Source organism: Tupaia chinensis, unplaced genomic scaffold (genome assembly GCF_000334495.1).
Source record: "Tupaia chinensis unplaced genomic scaffold, TupChi_1.0 Scaffold144276_1, whole genome shotgun sequence".
Classification (NCBI taxonomy): Eukaryota; Metazoa; Chordata; class Mammalia; order Scandentia; family Tupaiidae; genus Tupaia; species Tupaia belangeri.
In genome coordinates this window covers 265540-283290 of record NW_006204133.1, presented here as the reverse complement: position 1 = coordinate 283290, position 17751 = coordinate 265540, and the positions used below count along the sequence as shown (strand labels likewise).

The following is a 17751-nucleotide window of genomic DNA, read 5'->3' as shown; positions in this document are numbered from 1 at the left end:
GCTGGGGCAAAGTTCTACAGGGTCAGCTTTCCCTGAGGCCCATTCTTAGGGAAGGAAGACTGAGGCCCTGACTTGAAAGGCCTAAGCTCTCTGACCGTAGTATTTCCACCAGCCGCCAGTGGAGCTGGGGAAGGCCGTGTGCCCGACCTTATGAAGAAAGAGGTATATCGCATTCTGGGCCACATCCAGGCCCCACCCTGGCCCTTCCTGCTCAGGTAACTCTACACTGAGGGGCACTTTTCTCTAGGCCAGAGCTCTGCCCCTCTGGAAGAGTGGGTTTTGGTTGGGCAGGACTCCCCTCCTGGGGAGCTGGACGGTGTTTACCCTGCCTCCACTTCCCACCGTCACCAGAATCTCTCAGCTCCTGCTAGTTGCAGGACTTTGTTCGGGGCTAGCAAAGGTACACACCGTGTAAGAAAGAGGGGACAAGGGCTGAGACTAGAATACCTAGAGGAGGGAGAAGCTTGTAAGTCAGAGCCAAAAGGATAGAAAGGAGCCAAGTGGGAGTATGAGAATGGGGGTGGTAACAGTCTTGGTAGAGGGAATAGCATGAGCTTGGCCCTGGGCAGGAAGCACAGGACCCGGTGTGTTGGAAGCTGGCAAGGGACGGGAGAGCTTCTGGTATGAATGTGAGAGGCAGAAGGGACCAGAACAAGCAGGGCCATATGAGAAGTTTAGAACGGCTTTTCAAGTGTGTGAAAACAGTGAGGAGGTTTTAAGTGACTGCATGATAAATTCGGGTCAGGAGTAGAGAGCAGGAGACCTTCTGGAAGGCTGTTTTGTCGGCTTCAGAGTTACCCAGGGTCAGCTGATGCCCCCATCTGATTCTTTGTGGAGAAACAGAAGCCATGGATGGGAACTTGCTGGTTATGTATCACATCTCCCTAATACCTGCAACTGAACTTCTGTCCTCAGTTAAAGATGGCCCTCTAGGGGCCAGCAGGTGGCACAGTGGTTAAAGTGCAGGACTCTTATGTGGTCAACCACAGTAGGAATCCTCGACCTGGTGGATTGGAAATCACTCTGTATACGTGTTTGTGAATGTGTGCCTAAAATGCTGAGGAAAGAATGAAGGATAAAGGATTATGGTATGGTCATCCATCCTTAGGGGTGATTTCTCACTTTCTCCTCTGTGTTTCTCTCTTTCTCTCTCTGGTGAGCGCACATATTCTATGGTAGAAACCTTTTTGCGTGGTGTGTGTGTGTGTGTGTGTGTGTGTGTGTGTAGACATCCCTCTATGCTCAGGGTGTCAAGGTGTTGTCTCAGGTAGAGTGTGGCTTAGGAAGGCAGGCCTGAGTTTGTTGGGAGACTGCTGCCCCTTACTGGGCAGTGGCAGCCCACTCCAGGAAGGAGAGCCATAGAGCAGAGGGTCTTGGTCCCTCTCAGCCCTGTACTACCTGGAGGGCAGGGGCAAGGAGATCCCGGCATGGTGAGACTCTGCTGAGGGTGCTTCTCCTGGTTCCTCCTCCTCTCTTGCATGCACACACATTCTCTACCATGTTTAAAACAAACACACTCAAATACGCTGAATGAATTTAAATGCTTTCTTCTCTCAGACACGTTTTTTCCATTTACAGCATCAACTAGGGGAACCCGCACACTCACAAACTATTTAGGTACTCTAAAAACAGACAAAACTCTCAAACCCTGAATGGCTGAAAGGGGCCTGGGAAGGCTTTCTGGGGAGATGGTGATGAAGCTGAGACCCCTGGGTGACATGGTTAAAGCCGCTAGTCGAAACTGTAAGGCTAGGATTGTGCATTTGATGTCTGTAAATTTTACTTCAAAGAACAATCACTACGATGACAATAACCATCCTCCATCACTGTGGAGTGGAGGGTGAGGAGCAGGGGAGGCACAGAAGGCAAGACAGCAGCAGGATGCTGACAGGCATGTTTGGGAGGCTCACAGGGACTCACTACACTGCTGTGCTTCCTGTGCACACCGGCACGCTCCAGTAACGAGGCAGGACAGATGGATCTGCTCTCCCTCATCTATGAAAAGACAGAGGCCAGGGCAACGGGAGCTTCGCAGAGCCGTTTGTCCTCGAGATTGAAGTTGTTGAACCAGTTACCTATCGTGCCTGGGTGGCCATGGTTGTCCTCTCGGGTTCTCACCATGTTCATCTACCTGAGCAAGAAAACTGCCATTCCCAATAATGTGAAGCTGAAATGCATATCCTGGAACAAGGACCAAGGGGTCATAGCATGTGGTGGTGAAGATGGATTACTGAGAGTTTTGAAATTGGAGACACAGACAGATGATGCAAAATTGAGAGGTCTTGTAGCTCCTAGTAACCTTTCTATGAATCAAACTCTTGAAGGTTATAGTGGTTCTGTTCAAGTTGTAACATGGAATGAACAATATCAGAAGCTGATCACCAGCGATCAAAAAGGTCTTACCATTGTCTGGATGTCATATAAAGGCTCTTGATATGAAGAGATGATCAACAATAGAAATAAGTCTGTGGTTTGAAGCATGAGCTGGAATTCTGATGGACAGAAGATCTGCAATGTATATGAAGACAGAGCTGTGATAGTTGGTTCAGTGGACGGGAGTCGGATTTGGGGGGAAGACCTGAAGGGTATACAGCTAAGCCATGTAGCATGGTCCACAGACAGTAAAGTCTTACTTTTCGGAATGGCAAATGGGGAAATACACATTTATGATAACCAAGGGAATTTTATAATGAAAATGAAACTCAGTTGTTTGGTGAATGTCATGGGAGCAATCAGCACTGCTGGAATTCATTGGTACCACGGCACAGAAGGCTATGTGGAGCCCAATTGCCCTTGCCTTGCTATTTGTTTTGACAATGGGAGGTGCCAAATAATGAGACATGAGAATGACCAAAACCCAGTTTTGATTAATACCAGCATGTATGTCGTAAGTATTCAGTGGAACAACATCGGCAGCGTGTTGGCTGTGGCTGGCTCCCGGAAGACCATCACCCAGGAGAAAGATGTGAACATTGTGCAATTGTACACACCATTTGGTGAGCATCTGGGTACTTTGAAAGTTCCTGGAAAGCACATGTCTGCACTATCTTGGGAAGGAGGAGGACTGAAAATTGCACTACCTGTTGATTCCTATATATATTTTGCAAATATTCAACCTGATTATAAGTAGGGTTATTGCTCAAATACAGTAGTTTATGCATACACCAGACCTGATCGTCCAGAGTACTGTGTTGTCTTTTGGAATACAAAAAACAATGAGAAATATGTTAAATATGTGAAGAGCCTCATTTCTATTACTACCTGTGGCGATTTTTGCATTTTGGCTACAAAAGCTGATAAAAATCATCCTCAGTTTGTACTAGTTCTTTGTAATTCTATTGGCACACCCTTGGATCCAAAATACATTGATATAGTACCATTATTTGTTGCAATGACCAAAACTCATGTGATAGCAGCTTCAAAAGAAGCATTTTACATCTGGCAATATCGTGTGGCAAGGAAGCTCACAGCACTGGAAATTAACCAGCTCTCACAGTCCCAAAAAGAAGGGAGAGAAAGAATTTATCATGTCGATGACTCTCCTTCTGGATCAGTGGATGGGATGCTTGATTACAGTAAAGCCATTCAAGGGACAAGGGATCCGATTTGTGCTATAACTGCATCTGATAAGATGTTGATTGTGGGTCGTGAATCTGGCACTATTCAGAGATATAGTCTTCCTAATGTTGGTTTGATTCAAAAATATTCCCTTAATTGTCGCGCCTACCAGTTATCCTTGAACTGCAACTCTAGTCGGCTTGCTATCATAGATATATCAGGAGTTCTGACTTTCTTTGACTTGGCTGCTTGGATGACAGACAGTACAAGACAGCAAGTAATCAGAGAGTTGTTAAAATTGGAGCAGAAAGATGTCTGGAATATGAAGTGGACCAAGGATAATCCTGATTTATTTGCCATGATGGAGAAGACAAGAATGTATGTTTTCAGAAACTTGGATCCTGAGGAGCCCATTGAGACCTCTGGATATATCTGTCACTTTGAGGATTTAGAAATTAAATCTGTTCTCTTGGATGATATATTAAAGAATCCAGAACATCCAAACAAGGATTTTATAATTAACTTTGAGATTCGGTCCCTACGAGATAGTCGAGCATTGATTGGCATTGGAATTCAAGATGCATCTCAGTTCATAGAGGACAATCCACACCCCTGACTCTGGCGCCTCCTGGCTGAAGCAGCTCTTTAGAAGCTAGACTTGCACACCGCAGAGCGGGCGTTTGTGCACTGCAAAGATTACCAAGGCATTAAATTTGTGAAGCACCTGGGCCATCTGCAGAGTGAATTGATGAAGCAGGCTGAAGTTGCTGCCTAGTTTGGCAAGTTTGAAGAGGCTGAAAGAATGTACCTTGATATGGACAGAAGAGACCTGGCTATTGGCCTCCGGGTGAAATTGGGAAACTGGTTTAGAGTACTCCAGCTCCTGAAAACTGGATCCGGCCATGCAGATGACACTCTCCTTGTACAAGCCAACAATGCCATTGGAGACTACTTTGCTGATCGGCAAAAGTGGTTAAATGCTGTATAACATTATATACAAGGCTGGAGCGAGGGACGCCTAGCGGAATGTTACTATAAGTTAGAAGATTATGAAGGGTTGGAGAATTTTGCCAGTTCACTTCCAGAAAATCACGAACTGCTTCCAGAAATAGCTCAAATGTTTGTGCGAGTTGGAATGTGTGAGCAAGCCGTGACTGCATTTTTGAAATGTAATCAACCAAAGGCAGCTGTAGGTACCTGTGTGCATCTTAACCAATGGAACAGAGCTGTTGAATTGGCTAAAAGTCACAACATAAAGGAAATTAGATCCCTTTTGGCTAGGTATGTATCTTATTTAATTTACTGGAAAAGAATAAAATTTTTGATGCTGTAGAACTCTATCGGAAAGCCAATTACTTTTTTGATGCTGCTCAAGTGATGTTTAAGATTGCAGATGAAGAGGCCCAGAAAAGAACTAAGCCTTTATGCATTAAGAAGCTCTACGTAATGGCGGCTTTACTAATAGAGCAGTACCATGAACAGGTGAAAAATGGAGCAACGAGGAAAATTAAAGGAAAGAGTTCGGAGGCCACGTCTACTTTGGCAGGTTTGCTGGAGGAGGAAGCTCTATCTTCTAGTCGTTTCACAGATAATGCCTGGAGAGGGGCTGACTGAGGCTTACCACTTCTTTCTACTGGCACAGAGGCAGCTCTATGAGGGCTATGTCGATGCTGCATTGAAAACAGCTCTTCACCTGAGAGACTATGAAGACATCATCCCTGCAGTGGAGATCTACTCTCTGCTCACACTCTGTGCGTGCGCCAGTAGAGCTTTCGGCACTTGTTCAAAAACGTTTATCAAGCTTGAATCTTTAGAGACGCTCAGTTCTGAACAGAAACAGCAATACGAAGATCTAGCTCTAGAAACCTTCACCAAGCATACTCCAAAAGATAACAGAGAATTGGAACTGAACAGCCTTCTTGAAGGTGGAGAAGGGAAACTGCCAATATGCGTTGCCACAGGAAGCCCGATCACCGAGTACCAGTTCTGGATGTGCAGGGTGTGCAAGCACTGCGTTCTCGCTCAGGAAGTAAGCAACTACAACTTCTGTCCCTTATGCCACAGTTCAGTAGGATAAAGAATGCCGATCCGTATGTAATTGTAAAATAAATGCAATATTTATACTTAGCGATAGCTGTATATGTAATAAGGTTGACTTCTATAAGTTTATATAAAAATCAATCTCATTATTTTATAGTTGTATTTTGCTCAAAATATATGTTGATATAAAATAATTCATTTTGTACAGAAGTATGACTTTGAAGTGATAAGGCTGATTTTCATGAAAAACTTAAGGAAGTCAATCTTATTTTCTGTCTATCTGTATCTATCTATCATCTCTAGTTCTATATCTGTCTATCATTTATCTGCCTTGTGGTTGGTTACACAATACTATGGAAATACTCCAAATAAGAAATGTCTTCTCATGGTGTCCAGGTTACTAATTCATTATAATTTTTTGATAATTACAAAAACCTTGGGGGTTGGGATAGGGAGTAGGCAGAGTGGAATGGAAGTGACTTACTCTGTACTGCAGGGGGTTAAATGTCTGTGTAAGAGATGAGCTTAAGCTTAAATGCATCTACTTTGATCAAAATAAATAAATAAATAAATAAATAAATAAACAAGGAGACAAAACAAGTCCTTTAAGCCCATGCTCAGCAGTGTCTTCTGCAGGCTGTCCACTCTCCTTCCCAGGCCTGTGAAAATGCCCCATCTTGCTCCCTAAAGCAAACCCTAAAAGAAGACAAAGAGCAGGAGGAACCAAGCTGCCGTTTGGCCCGACAAATTTATTAAGGAGAACTCTGTCTTCTTCCTACCTAGAGAAACCTTGAGAGGTTGGCACCCGCCCATGTCTGGTCCCAGGCCCTTCCCCGTGCCTGGCTGGATAGACGTGGATGCCTCCAGCTCGTGTTAAGTCCCAGGCCTGCACAGGGGCCATCACACCACCTTGTTGATGATGACCCCCAGGTCTTCGATCTCACACTGGACTTCATCTCCCTTCTGCAACAGAACAGGCCACGGAGGCCTCAGCCCTTTGCTGTGACACACACGTCTGCACACACACAGGCCCGCATTCCTCTAATCTGAGCCCAGCCTGCCAGGCCTTCCCGGGCCCTGTGCTGGCACCCCTTCCTCCTTAGCTAACCTACCTTGAGAAAGACAGGCGGTTTCCTGAATACACCAACACCTGGGGGCGTCCCAGTCAGGAAGATGTCCCCTGGGTAAAGGGTGACAAACCTGGGGAAAAGCAAAAGGACCCGGTGAGATCTGGGGAAGATGTGACCTGCCAGGGACAGAGGGCTCAGCTCGGCATCCAGGTGTGTGGGGGGCCGGGTGGGGGTGGCCAAGAGGCCCCAATGTAGCTTACTGGGAGACCCAGGCTATCAGCTCTTCCGTCTTAAACACCATCTGGTTGGTGTTGCTGCTCTGGACCACCTCCCCGTTGAGTCGGCAGCAGATCTTCAAGTTGTGTGGATCTGAAATGCAGACACCACAGGGTCATCCCTTTTCCCCTCAAACCTCTCCCCACATTTCAGAAAAGGACACTCTCTAGAGTCTTCGAAACTGGCGAGGTGGAAGGGCTTCATGGCCACTCCCACTCGGCACTCTACCCTGGAACTCCCCACAGACACCAGCCTCCTTGGGCTCCTGCGCCCCACCACCCAGGCAGCAGCCATCCGCCTGACGCCCCAGCCTGCCATAGGCATGGGCGGCTTGCGTGGCTGTGCTTTAGGGCCTGCACTCTGCCCTCTCGGTCACTGCCTCACTCCCGGCTCTCATGGTGTCCTGGCTGCTGGTAGGTGTGTTTACATGGTGGCTGGGTGGGGTCTTGCTGGTGCTCACATCTCCCTTAGCGTGGAAGTGCACGGGCTCTGTGACAGCCACTCTCTGCCATCTCAAGTGCCCCCTTGGTTCCTTTCAACTTAAAGACAGTTCAGGATGGTGGCAGTTAGAAGAAGCCCCACCCACCCATCAGTGCAGTGTTGTTCTTTTAATTCCCACTGCAGGTGCAGAATAACAGCCTCCACAGTAGTGTTCCCTCTCAGGAGTTCTGGAAGGCAGAGCTCAGGGCTGAGGCAGACACTTGCCCTCCATGGACTGAGGAGTACAAGGGCAGCTGGAGGGTGGGCTCAGTTGGAGCTGCACCTGCACTCCCACTCCCTGCAGCATTAAGATGTCCATGTAAGGGCAGATGCAAGTAGTGGAGGCCAGGGACCTACCTGCTATACTGTCCTTGGTCACCAAGGCAGGGCCCAGGGGGCAGAAGGTGTCGAAGGTTTTTCCTAATAGCCACTGCTTCCCATTGCGTCTCATTTGCCAGTCACGAGCACTCACGTCATGAGCCACAGTGAAGCCGGCCACGTGAGCCATGGCATCTGTGGCCTATGGAGATTCGGCCAGATACGAGGTTAGGTCACAGGTGACACCAGTCCCTACGACAAGGATCTCAAAGCTTCTATCCCATGTTAGGAGCCAGAGCTAGCTGAAGGTGATGAGTGACAGACAAGGCGGGAGCAGGTAGGTGTTGAACACATCCCAGGGCCAGGGATGCTGGGCACCAACCACTGTGCTGATGACCAAGGTCAGCACTGGCAAGGCAGGAGCGGGAGCCTCTGCTGCACTCTGGCCTGGTAGCCCACCCCGTCTGCCTCACCTTGATGTGCTTGCCTTTCTTCCCAATGACCACGGCCAGCTCCACCTCCCAGTCCACCTCCTGTAAACAGAGAGGAGCAGTGAGCTGCAGTGGCTCTAGGGCCCGTTCTGTGCTGAGGCTGCACACTGGACCCCTGGCTGTGGGGTTCAGCCTATGGCCCACAGGTGCAAAAAGCACGTACCAGAGCCATGTGAGTGATGGGAGGTGGGACTTGTGGAGTAGTAAACTCCAGGCAGTGGCAGGGAGCCCCACTGGGTGCAGGCCAGCTCCACTGTGACTGCAGAGCCACGCATGTCTGGCAGACTGAGTTTAAGTCACTCCTGATCCTTGCAAGACAGGATGAATACGAAGAGCAATAGCTAGCACTGTGTAACCCTACTGTGTGCCAGGCACTATTGTTTTTGTTTAGAGGTTTTTGTCATAGGATGTGTGCACTCGCCAGAGAGAGAAAGACAGTGAAAGGGAAAGTGAGCAGTCACCTCCCAGAGGGGATGGCCACATCGCAATTCTTTCTCCATTCTCCTGGGATCTTGGGGACACATGCACATGCGCCCTGTGTGATTTTCAAGCCATGAGGTCTGGGACTCAAATCGTGGTCAGCCATGTGGGAGTGTAGCAATGAAACCACTATGTCATATGCTGGCCCCACCAGGCACCGCTCTAAGTGCTTTAAGTTAGTTACTCATTTTCATGAGAAGAAAAAGACCAGCATCCCCAAATAAATGTGGCAAAGGATTTAAATAAGCATTTCATATCACATTATGTATGTTTTTCATGTCTTGTGGCCACTTATATTTTGACCACAAAACATGAACAAATGTCCACTCATAATCAGTGAGATGCATGCAAACAGATATAATTTCGCCTTTCTAACTGACTGCCGTCAGTGTCATGGAAGACGGCAATGGGCAGGGGAACTGGAGAAGATTAGGGGGTGGCAAACAGTGGTCTGTTTGGTAAATAAAGTTTTACGTACCCTCACCCGTGTGCTCATTAACATAACGTCCTGGCATCCTTAACACTCCAACAGAGTTGAACTGTTGCAATAGGTCGTGTGACACTCAAAGCCTGATGGTTATTAACTGGCCTTTTAAGAAAAGTCTACGGACCCCACGCTGTAGGTTAAAGCCACCAGAGACATAACCATATAGAATTGATTGGTCCCGGATCAACAAACAAAAAAGTAACCAAATTAAAAGTCATCTTTGGGGGACCAGCAGGCGGCATGGTGGTTGATGCACTAGACTCTCACATGACCAACCATGGTTCGAGTCCTAGACCTGGTAGCTTGCTTTCTCACTTCCCCTTTCTGTATCTCTCTTTCAAATTAAAAAAAATTAAAAAATTAAAAAATAAAAATTTAAAGTCATCTTTTGGGGGGCACTACTAGCATTATTCCTTATGAGAATTAGAACAACTATACAAGGAGAATTCAACAACTTCACAGAAAAATAGAATTGAAATACCAGTTTAATTTGTGCAAAAAGTTTTTGAAAATCCATGCATAGCTTTTTCATAATAAGCATTCTCCATGAACCTTTCGATAATCCCTTATTGGATATTATTAACGTTCGTGGTTGTGATTATGGTATTAAGGTTATACAGGTTCTTGTCCTCGTTCACTGGAGACAGACACTGAGATGTTCATGAATGAGCAGTCTTTTTTTTTTTTTTTGAGAGGTTTTTGCTATAGGGCGCGTGCGCTCGCCAGACAGAAAGAGACAGAGAGACAGAAAGCGAGAAATCACCCCCCGGGGGGATGGCCACGCCGCAATCCCTTCTCCTCCATTCTCCTCTCGGGATCTTGGGCACACACGCACACGCGCCCGGCGTGAGTTTAAGCCACCGGGTCCGGGACTCGAACCGCGGTCGACTACGTGGGAGTCCAGCGACATAGCCATTACGCTAACTGCTGGTCCCAATGAATGAGCAGTCTTAACAAAGGGTCTCTCCCAGCCCCCTCAAAAAGTGGCATTTGTTCATGTGGAAAGAGAAAGAGAACGCAAATACAATAAAATCTTTACAGCAAAACAGATGAAGAGTATAGGAGTATTCATTGTACTATTTTCCAACTTTCCTGTAATTTCCAAAACATTCCTAAAATAGTAACTTAAACAGGGACCAGCATTTGGCGTAATGGCTATGTCGCTGGACTCCCAGGTAGTTGACCGCAGTTTGAGTCCTGCACCTGGTGGCTTAAACTCACGCTGGGCGTGTGTGCATGCGTGCCCAAGATCCTGAGAAGAGAATGGAGAAGGGATTGTGGCGAGGCCATCCCCCTGGGGGTGATTTTTTGCTTTCTGTCTGTCTTTCTGACAAGCACACGAGCCCTATAGCAAAAACCTCTCAAAAATAAATAAATAAATAAATAAATAAACAAACTAACCAGTGTTAGTAAGGGTGCATGCGCTGCTGTGGATATGTATATTACCTTTATAACTTTTTTGAGGGTTAATTTGTTAGAATTTCTCAGGCACAGACATTGAAATCCTGAGTTTATTCAAAGTAACTAGGCATCTATTGGTGAATATGCAAAGTCTTTTCTACATACAGATGCTTACTGTAATATTTATAGAAGCCCAAAACCAGAAACAACTTAAGAACCTAGCAATAGAAGACTAGTGAATAAATTATAGCCATTGGTAATACAGAAAACTATCCAGTAACCTAAAATATGCCAGGGAGAATATTTAATGGCAGGGAGAAAATGTTTTTATCAGACTCTTAGAGTAAGTTAGGTATCTTCCCATATAAATAAATAACAGGGATAGACAAGCAAGCTTTGGCAGAGGAATATGGGTGACATTTGTTGTGGGTTTTATTGTGACTTTTGGTATAGGGTGTGTGTGTCACCAGAAAGACAGAAAGACATAAAGTGAGAAATCACCCACTAGTGGGAATAGCCTTGCCAAAAATACCTTTTCCTCCATTTTCCTCTTGGAATTTTGGCAACATGCACATGCGCTCAGAATTTTTTAAAAAAGTCTGTATTAATGTTCTCTAATGAGCGTTTATTACTTTTGCAGACAGGAGGAGTAAGGTTCTCCCACCCCCCAGTGTTATTCTATACAAACCTTGTAGTTTCTGCTTGGAGCACTGCTGAGCGACAGGTGTTTCCTGCAGGCCAATGCTGGGCTCAGAGTGCCCTTGCAATAGGTCCCAGGGGCGCGGGAGGGCAGTGGGGAGACACTGACCTTGCTCTCGGGTGGGAGGACGACCTCATCGTAGGGCCCCACGATGGAGCTGGCAAACTTGCTGAAGATGATGGGCTCCGTGGGCACAGGCACGTTCTGTTCTTTGCAGTGATCCACATAATTCATGCCCACACACACCACCTTGTCTGGCCGCGTGACTGGGGCCAGGAGGGTCACCTCTGACCGCGGCAGGACAGGTAGCTGGGCAGCCTGAGCCCTGCAGGGACCAGAGCAGGAGAAAGGGGCTGGCTGGGGAGATCCTGCAGCAGCTCCAAGATTTGCTTTTTAAAATATACTTCCCAGGGCCAGTAGATGGCGTGCTGGTTAAGGCACTGAAACTCACACTGGGTGTGTGTGCCTGCCCAGGATCCTGAGAGGGGAATGGAGGAGAAGGGATTGTGGAATGGCCATCCCCCCTGGGGGGGTGATTTCTCGCTTTCTGTCTCTCTGTCTCGCTCTATCTTTCTGGCAAGCGCACGCACCCTACAGCAACAACCTCTAAAAAAAAAAAAAAAAGTGGTATGTGTTCATGTGGAGAAAGAAAGAAAACAAATATGGTAAAACCCTAACAGGTGAAGAATATGTGAGTGTTCATTGTACTATTTTCCCAACATTTCTAAAATAGAAACCTGTAGAAAAACTAAGCAGTGTTAGTAAGGGTGGATACTCTGCTATAAATGTGTAGATTACTTTTATAAAAATAATTTGAGAGAAATTTTTGCTATAGGGTGCCAGAGAAACAGAAGCAAGAAATCACACCCCTTTCCCCCAGGGATAATGGCCACACCGTAGTCCCTTCTCCGTCATCATCTCACCATCTTGGGCATGCACACACAGGTACCCGGCATGAGTTTTTCCACCGGGTCTAGGACTTGAACTGCAGTCAACTACATGGGAGTTCAGCGACGTAACCACATGCCATCTACTAGTCCCTGACTTTTATAACTTTTTTGAAGGTTAATTTGGCAGAATTCCTCCAAAGTTTCGAAACACTAACTCTGACACCGACATTCAACTTCTGAATTTATTCTAAGTAAATAATCACATATTAAACGATATACAAAGTCTTTTTTTTTTTTTTTGAGGTTTTTGCTATAGGGTGTGTGCACTTGCCAGAAAGAAGGAGAGAGACAGAGAGACAAAAAGTGAGAAATCACCCTCCTGGGGGGGATGGTCACGCTGCAATCCCTTCTCCTTTCTCCTCTTGGGATCTTGGACTCGAACACACACACACACGCCCAGCATGAGTTTAAGCCACCAGGTCCAAGACTTGAACTGCAGTTGACTACATGGGAAAGTCCAGGACGTAGCCATTACGCTATCTGCTGATCCCCCAAAGTCTTTTCTATATAATGATGTTTATTACAATATTACTTATAGATGCAAAAAACTGGAAATGACTTAAGTATCTAGCAGTAGAAGACTAGTGAATAAATTATGGCCATTGGAACAACAGAAAACTATGCAGTACCCTTACATATGCCAGGCAGAGTAACAGCAGGGAAAAAAATGTTCTTATAGGAATCTTAAGTAAAAGGTAGGTATCGTGCCAGTCTAGATACATACAGAAATGGAAAAGCATGAGCAGATACACACCAAAACATCCATAATGCAAGCCTTGACAGAACAAATATGGGTGACATTTACTTTTTTTAATGTTTATCTGTATTTTATTAATTTTCTACAATGAGGGTATATTAATTTTGCAATCAAGAGTAAATTTCTTTTTTTTCTGAGGCCAGTGTTATTCCATACAAACCTCAGTAGTGCTTAGAGCACTGCTGAGCGACAGGTGTTTCCTGCAGGCCAATGCTGGGCTCAGAGTGCCCTTGCAATAGGTCCCAGGGGCGCGGGAGGGCAGTGGGGAGACACTGACCTTGCTCTCGGGTGGGAGGACGACCTCATCGTAGGGCCCCACGATGGAGCTGGCAAACTTGCTGAAGATGATGGGCTCCGTGGGCACAGGCACGTTCTGTTCTTTGCAGTGATCCACATAATTCATGCCCACACACACCACCTTGTCTGGCCGCGTGACTGGGGCCAGGAGGGTCACCTCTGACCGCGGCAGGACAGGTAGCTGGGCAGCCTGAGCCCTGCAGGGACCAGAGCAGGAGAAAGGGGCTGGCTGGGGAGATCCTGCAGCAGCTCCAAGATTTGCTTTTTAAAATATACTTCCCAGGGCCAGTAGATGGCGTGCTGGTTAAGGCACTGGATCCCACATGGACACTAGCACAAAACAGCACAGTTAGACAGCCAGACCTGGTGTTTTGAAAAACATGCTGGGCTTGCATGCATGTGTGTTCCAAACCCCAAGAGGAGAATGCAGGAAAAAGGATTATGGTATGACCATCCCGTTTTCTCATTTTCCCTCCCTCGCTTTCTGACTAGCCACAGTGACCTACAGCAAAAACCTACATATAATATACATTATATAAATCTTTTTCCAGCTCTGTTGCCCTTAGTGTCAGCATGAAAACCCAGCCCAGCTACTGTCCTTTGTTATCACAGCACTGTTTATCACTCATCCACTGTTAATTTCCTGACCAAATTAGGTACTTCATGTCCACATACAAGAGTTCAAAAGGTAGAGATGGGAATAAGTTTCGCCCCTCTGGCCACCCTGTTAACCTCCTTGGAGACAACCACGTGTCCAGTGCGGCTCTTTACAGCCACTCTGGTGATCTCTCCCCCCACCTTTTGGATGCACAGGACAACACACTACAGACACCTCTTTTTTGTTCTTTTTACTAGAGGGTGCCTGTACTCACCAGAGACAGACAGACAGGGAGGGAGGGAGAGGAGAAAACACTTCCCATGGGTGGTCCCACCACAATCACTTGTCCATTTTTCTCTTGGGGATTTTGGGCATGCATGCACATGTGCCTGGTGTGTTTCTCAAGCCGCCAGGTCCTGGATTCAAACCACACAGGAGGCCATGTGGGATTTGGCTGCCTTAAACTCCAGGCCATGGAGATGACCAGAGATAAGACAAAGAGACAGGGAGAGAGGAAAAGTGACCAATCACCCCTCCACTCCCAGGGGGGTTTATCTGTATTTTATTAATTTTCTACAATGAGGGTATATTAATTTTGCAATCAAGAGTAAATTTCTTTTTTTTCTGAGGCCAGTGTTATTCCATACAAACCTCAGTAGTGCTTAGAGCACTGCTGAGCGACAGGTGTTTCCTGCAGGCCAATGCTGGGCTCAGAGTGCCCTTGCAATAGGTCCCAGGGACGCGGGAGGGCAGTGGGGAGACACTGACCTTGCTTTCAGGTGGGAGGACGACCTCATCGTAGGATCCCACGATGGAGCTGGCAAACTTGCTGAAGATGATGGGCTCCGTGGGCACAGGCACGTTCTGTTCTTTGCAGTGATCCACATAATTCATGCCCACACACACCACCTTGTCTGGCCGCGTGACTGGGGCCAGGAGGGTCACCTCTGACCGCGGCAGGACAGGTAGCTGGGCAGCCTGAGCCCTGCAGGGACCAGAGCAGGAGAAAGGGGCTGGCTGGGGAGATCCTGCAGCAGCTCCAAGATTTGCTTTTTAAAATATACTTCCCAGGGCCAGTAGATGGCGTGCTGGTTAAGGCACTGGATCCCACATGGACACTAGCACAAAACAGCACAGTTAGACAGCCAGACCTGGTGTTTTGAAAAACATGCTGGGCTTGCATGCATGTGTGTTCCAAACCCCAAGAGGAGAATGCAGGAAAAAGGATTATGGTATGACCATCCCGTTTTCTCATTTTCCCTCCCTCGCTTTCTGACTAGCCACAGTGACCTACAGCAAAAACCTACATATAATATACATTATATAAATCTTTTTCCAGCTCTGTTGCCCTTAGTGTCAGCATGAAAACCCAGCCCAGCTACTGTCCTTTGTTATCACAGCACTGTTTATCACTCATCCACTGTTAATTTCCTGACCGAATTAGGTAATTCATGTCCACATACAAGAGTTCAAAAGGTAGAGATGGGAATAAGTTTCGCCCCTCTGGCCACCCTGTTAACCTCCTTGGAGACAACCACGTGTCCAGTGCGGCTCTTTACAGCCACTCTGGTGATCTCTCCCCCCACCTTTTGGATGCACAGGACAACACACTACAGACACCTCTTTTTTGTTCTTTTTACTAGAGGGTGCCTGTACTCACCAGAGACAGACAGACAGGGAGGGAGGGAGAGGAGAAAACACTTCCCATGGGTGGTCCCACCACAATCACTTGTCCATCTTTCTCTTGGGGATTTTGGGCATGCATGCACATGTGCCTGGTGTGTTTCTCAAGCCGCCAGGTCCTGGATTCAAACCACACAGGAGGCCATGTGGGATTTGGCTGCCTTAAACTCCAGGCCATGGAGATGACCAGAGATAAGACAAAGAGACAGGGAGAGGAAAAGTGAGCAATCACCCCTCCCCCCCAGGGGGATAACCATGTGGCAATTCCTTCTGTTCTACTCCAATGATTTTGGGCACAGATGCATACACTCCCAGCGTGATTTGCAAGCTGCTGGCTCTGGGACTGGAACCTGTGCAGTCGGCCATGTGGGTCCCAGCACCTTAGTGTCCATGCCACGTCCTGGCCTGAAAATGACATCTGAACGTGGTTTTAATGTACTTTTGATGCTTTGGGTCAGATTTCACAGGGCTCCTGGATTCAAGGACACTCCCACCTACTCTAGCTCAAACTCAGGAATTATCTTAGAACCTCTTTGCAGTCTCCTCTCCCCTAAGGAATCAGCAGTTGAAAGCACTCCCTCCAACTTCCCAACATGCCTTTTTGGACCCCCAGTCTCAGACCTGTCAGGCAGACGGGGACTTAAGCCCCCAGAAGGGAAGTATGACTACTCAGAGTCCTGCCTCCTCCACTAACTGTGGCCTGGGGAGTTCCTCACTGGTCTGGGTTCCCCTCTGTAATTTGACCATGTGTGAGATTTCTGAGGCTGGTGAGAAAAGAAAGATGGGGTTGCCTGCTCCCTTGTGAAAGAGCTACCTGCTGGTTCCCTTTCTCCAGGCAGGGATGGGGTGGGAGGGAGGAGAGGGGACAAGGAGGCTGCTGCAGGCGGTGCTGTCTGCTGACTTACCTCCTTGCCACGGAGAGGGTGGCTTCTCCCTGCTCCAGAAACTGCGTCATCGTCTTGGGGAGGGTGGGGTCAAAGGCATTGAGATCGATGACCCCTCCCCCGTCCCCTGACTCCAAGCCCAGGTGAGGCCCCTCCAGGTGGGGTGCCTGGAACTGCACCAGTCTCATGTGTCTGGAGGGCTGAAGGGACCCCTTCCTAGCCTGCAGCAGAGCCGTGAGCAACCTCCTTCCACCAGAGACCAGCATCAGAGCCTGTGGAGAAAAAAGTGGGATCCAGGGAGTGGGATCCCTGGTCCAACCTCAGGGTCCCTGGAACGCCTCGAATGCACTTTATCCCGGCCACCATTCCTGCCACAGCACAGGGGAAGTGGCCAGACTGAAGTCACTTCACCCTGATTAACTTCCCAAGGTGAGGCAGCTGGAGAAGACCGACTGCTGTGCCCAGGGTGCCAAGCTGATCCCAGAAATTGCAGCGTTCCTTCCGCCGGTGTTTTCAGGCGCTGGGAGACAATGTAGGTAGGTCGGGTGCCCTCGGGCCTCTCCAGCTTGCAGATGGTCCCCTGCCTCCGCCCAGTGTCTCACGGCAGCGACGCCCACTGGACAGGGCTGAGATGAGCGGGGCTAGCACTCAGCTAACAGTGGCAGCCCAGCATGGGCTGGGGCCACTGATGAAGCCAGTCCCACAGCTGCCACCAGCAGTTTTTAAATGCTAAGTTGATCCTGTAACCCTCCCACTTAAAACGCTTTCCACTGCTCACACGGTGGGAGCCAGAAGCCCCCAGGCGCCCCCAGCCTTCCAGGAGCAACCCCTGCCGCTGTCCCCGCCTCAGTAATCACTGTTTCTCCCGCGGGAGCCCAGGCCAACTGAAGGAAGAGGCTGCGGACATACGGGGCGCCGAGGCCTGGCAGGCACCACTCAGCTGTTCCCTCCAGGTTAGGGGCCACATCTGTCTCACTGCTGAGTCCGCCATGCCCAGCCCAGTGCCTGGTGCACGGGAGGCTCTGGGTGGCTGCAGAACGGAGAACTGACAAAAGCAGAGGCTCGACTTTTCGCTATTTCGGCAAGCGCAGTAACCCCAGCTCCGTGCCTGCAGGCAGCCCTTAAAAGGTCCGCCTCACCCCGTCCTTGTGTTGGAAAGCCGTCCGGAACCCAGGTCAATCCTGTCCTCCTCTAGGCCTGCTCCGGGTACACCTATCCTGGGCCATACCCCACATACCTGTCCGCGGCGGCCGGTCCTCCCCGGCGCCCTGCTCCGTAGGG

General features: G+C 48.2%; 1 protein-coding gene and 1 pseudogene across 3 annotated transcripts; one reads left to right on the top strand and one right to left on the bottom strand.

Moving 5' to 3' along the window:
* Positions 1–2119: 2119 nt before the first annotated feature.
* Positions 2120–6077, top strand: LOC102494769 (WD repeat-containing protein 35-like; annotated as a pseudogene).
* A 103-nt stretch (positions 6078–6180) lies between these two features.
* On the bottom strand, positions 6181–17745 carry LOC102493804 (fumarylacetoacetate hydrolase domain-containing protein 2). Of its 3 annotated transcripts, none has more exons than XM_006166542.3 (8): positions 17708–17745; positions 16492–16742; positions 14672–14888; positions 8216–8275; positions 7782–7944; positions 6929–7037; positions 6711–6798; positions 6181–6294 (listed from the first exon to the last, which is right to left on the bottom strand). In XM_006166542.3, exons 2-8 carry the CDS (start codon positions 16734–16736, stop codon positions 6283–6285), a joined length of 894 nt encoding a protein of 297 aa, XP_006166604.1. In that variant the 5' UTR covers positions 16737–16742; positions 17708–17745; the 3' UTR covers positions 6181–6282. The 3 variants fall into 3 exon arrangements, with proteins under 3 accessions (XP_006166604.1, XP_006166603.1, XP_006166605.1); XM_006166541.2 differs by lacking the exon at positions 6181–6294 and adding an exon at positions 6328–6561; XM_006166543.2 differs by lacking the exons at positions 6181–6294; positions 14672–14888 and adding exons at positions 6328–6561; positions 13286–13502.
* Positions 17746–17751: the final 6 nt, after the last annotated feature.

What these genes read in the sequence shown, in the direction of transcription:
- LOC102493804 (XM_006166541.2), bottom strand. Translation starts at nt 16,736, where the DNA reads ATGCTGGTCTCTGGTGGAAGGAGGTTGCTCACGGCTCTGCTGCAGGCT. An exon ending in TCCTCCCACCTGAAAGCAAG is followed by an intron (nt 8,276 to 14,671) that starts GTCAGTGTCTCC and finishes CTCTGTTTACAG; the next exon opens with GAGGTGGACTGGGAGGTGGA. An exon ending in CTGATAGCCTGGGTCTCCCA is followed by an intron (nt 6,799 to 6,928) that starts GTAAGCTACATT and finishes GCTTTTCCCCAG; the next exon opens with GTTTGTCACCCTTTACCCAG.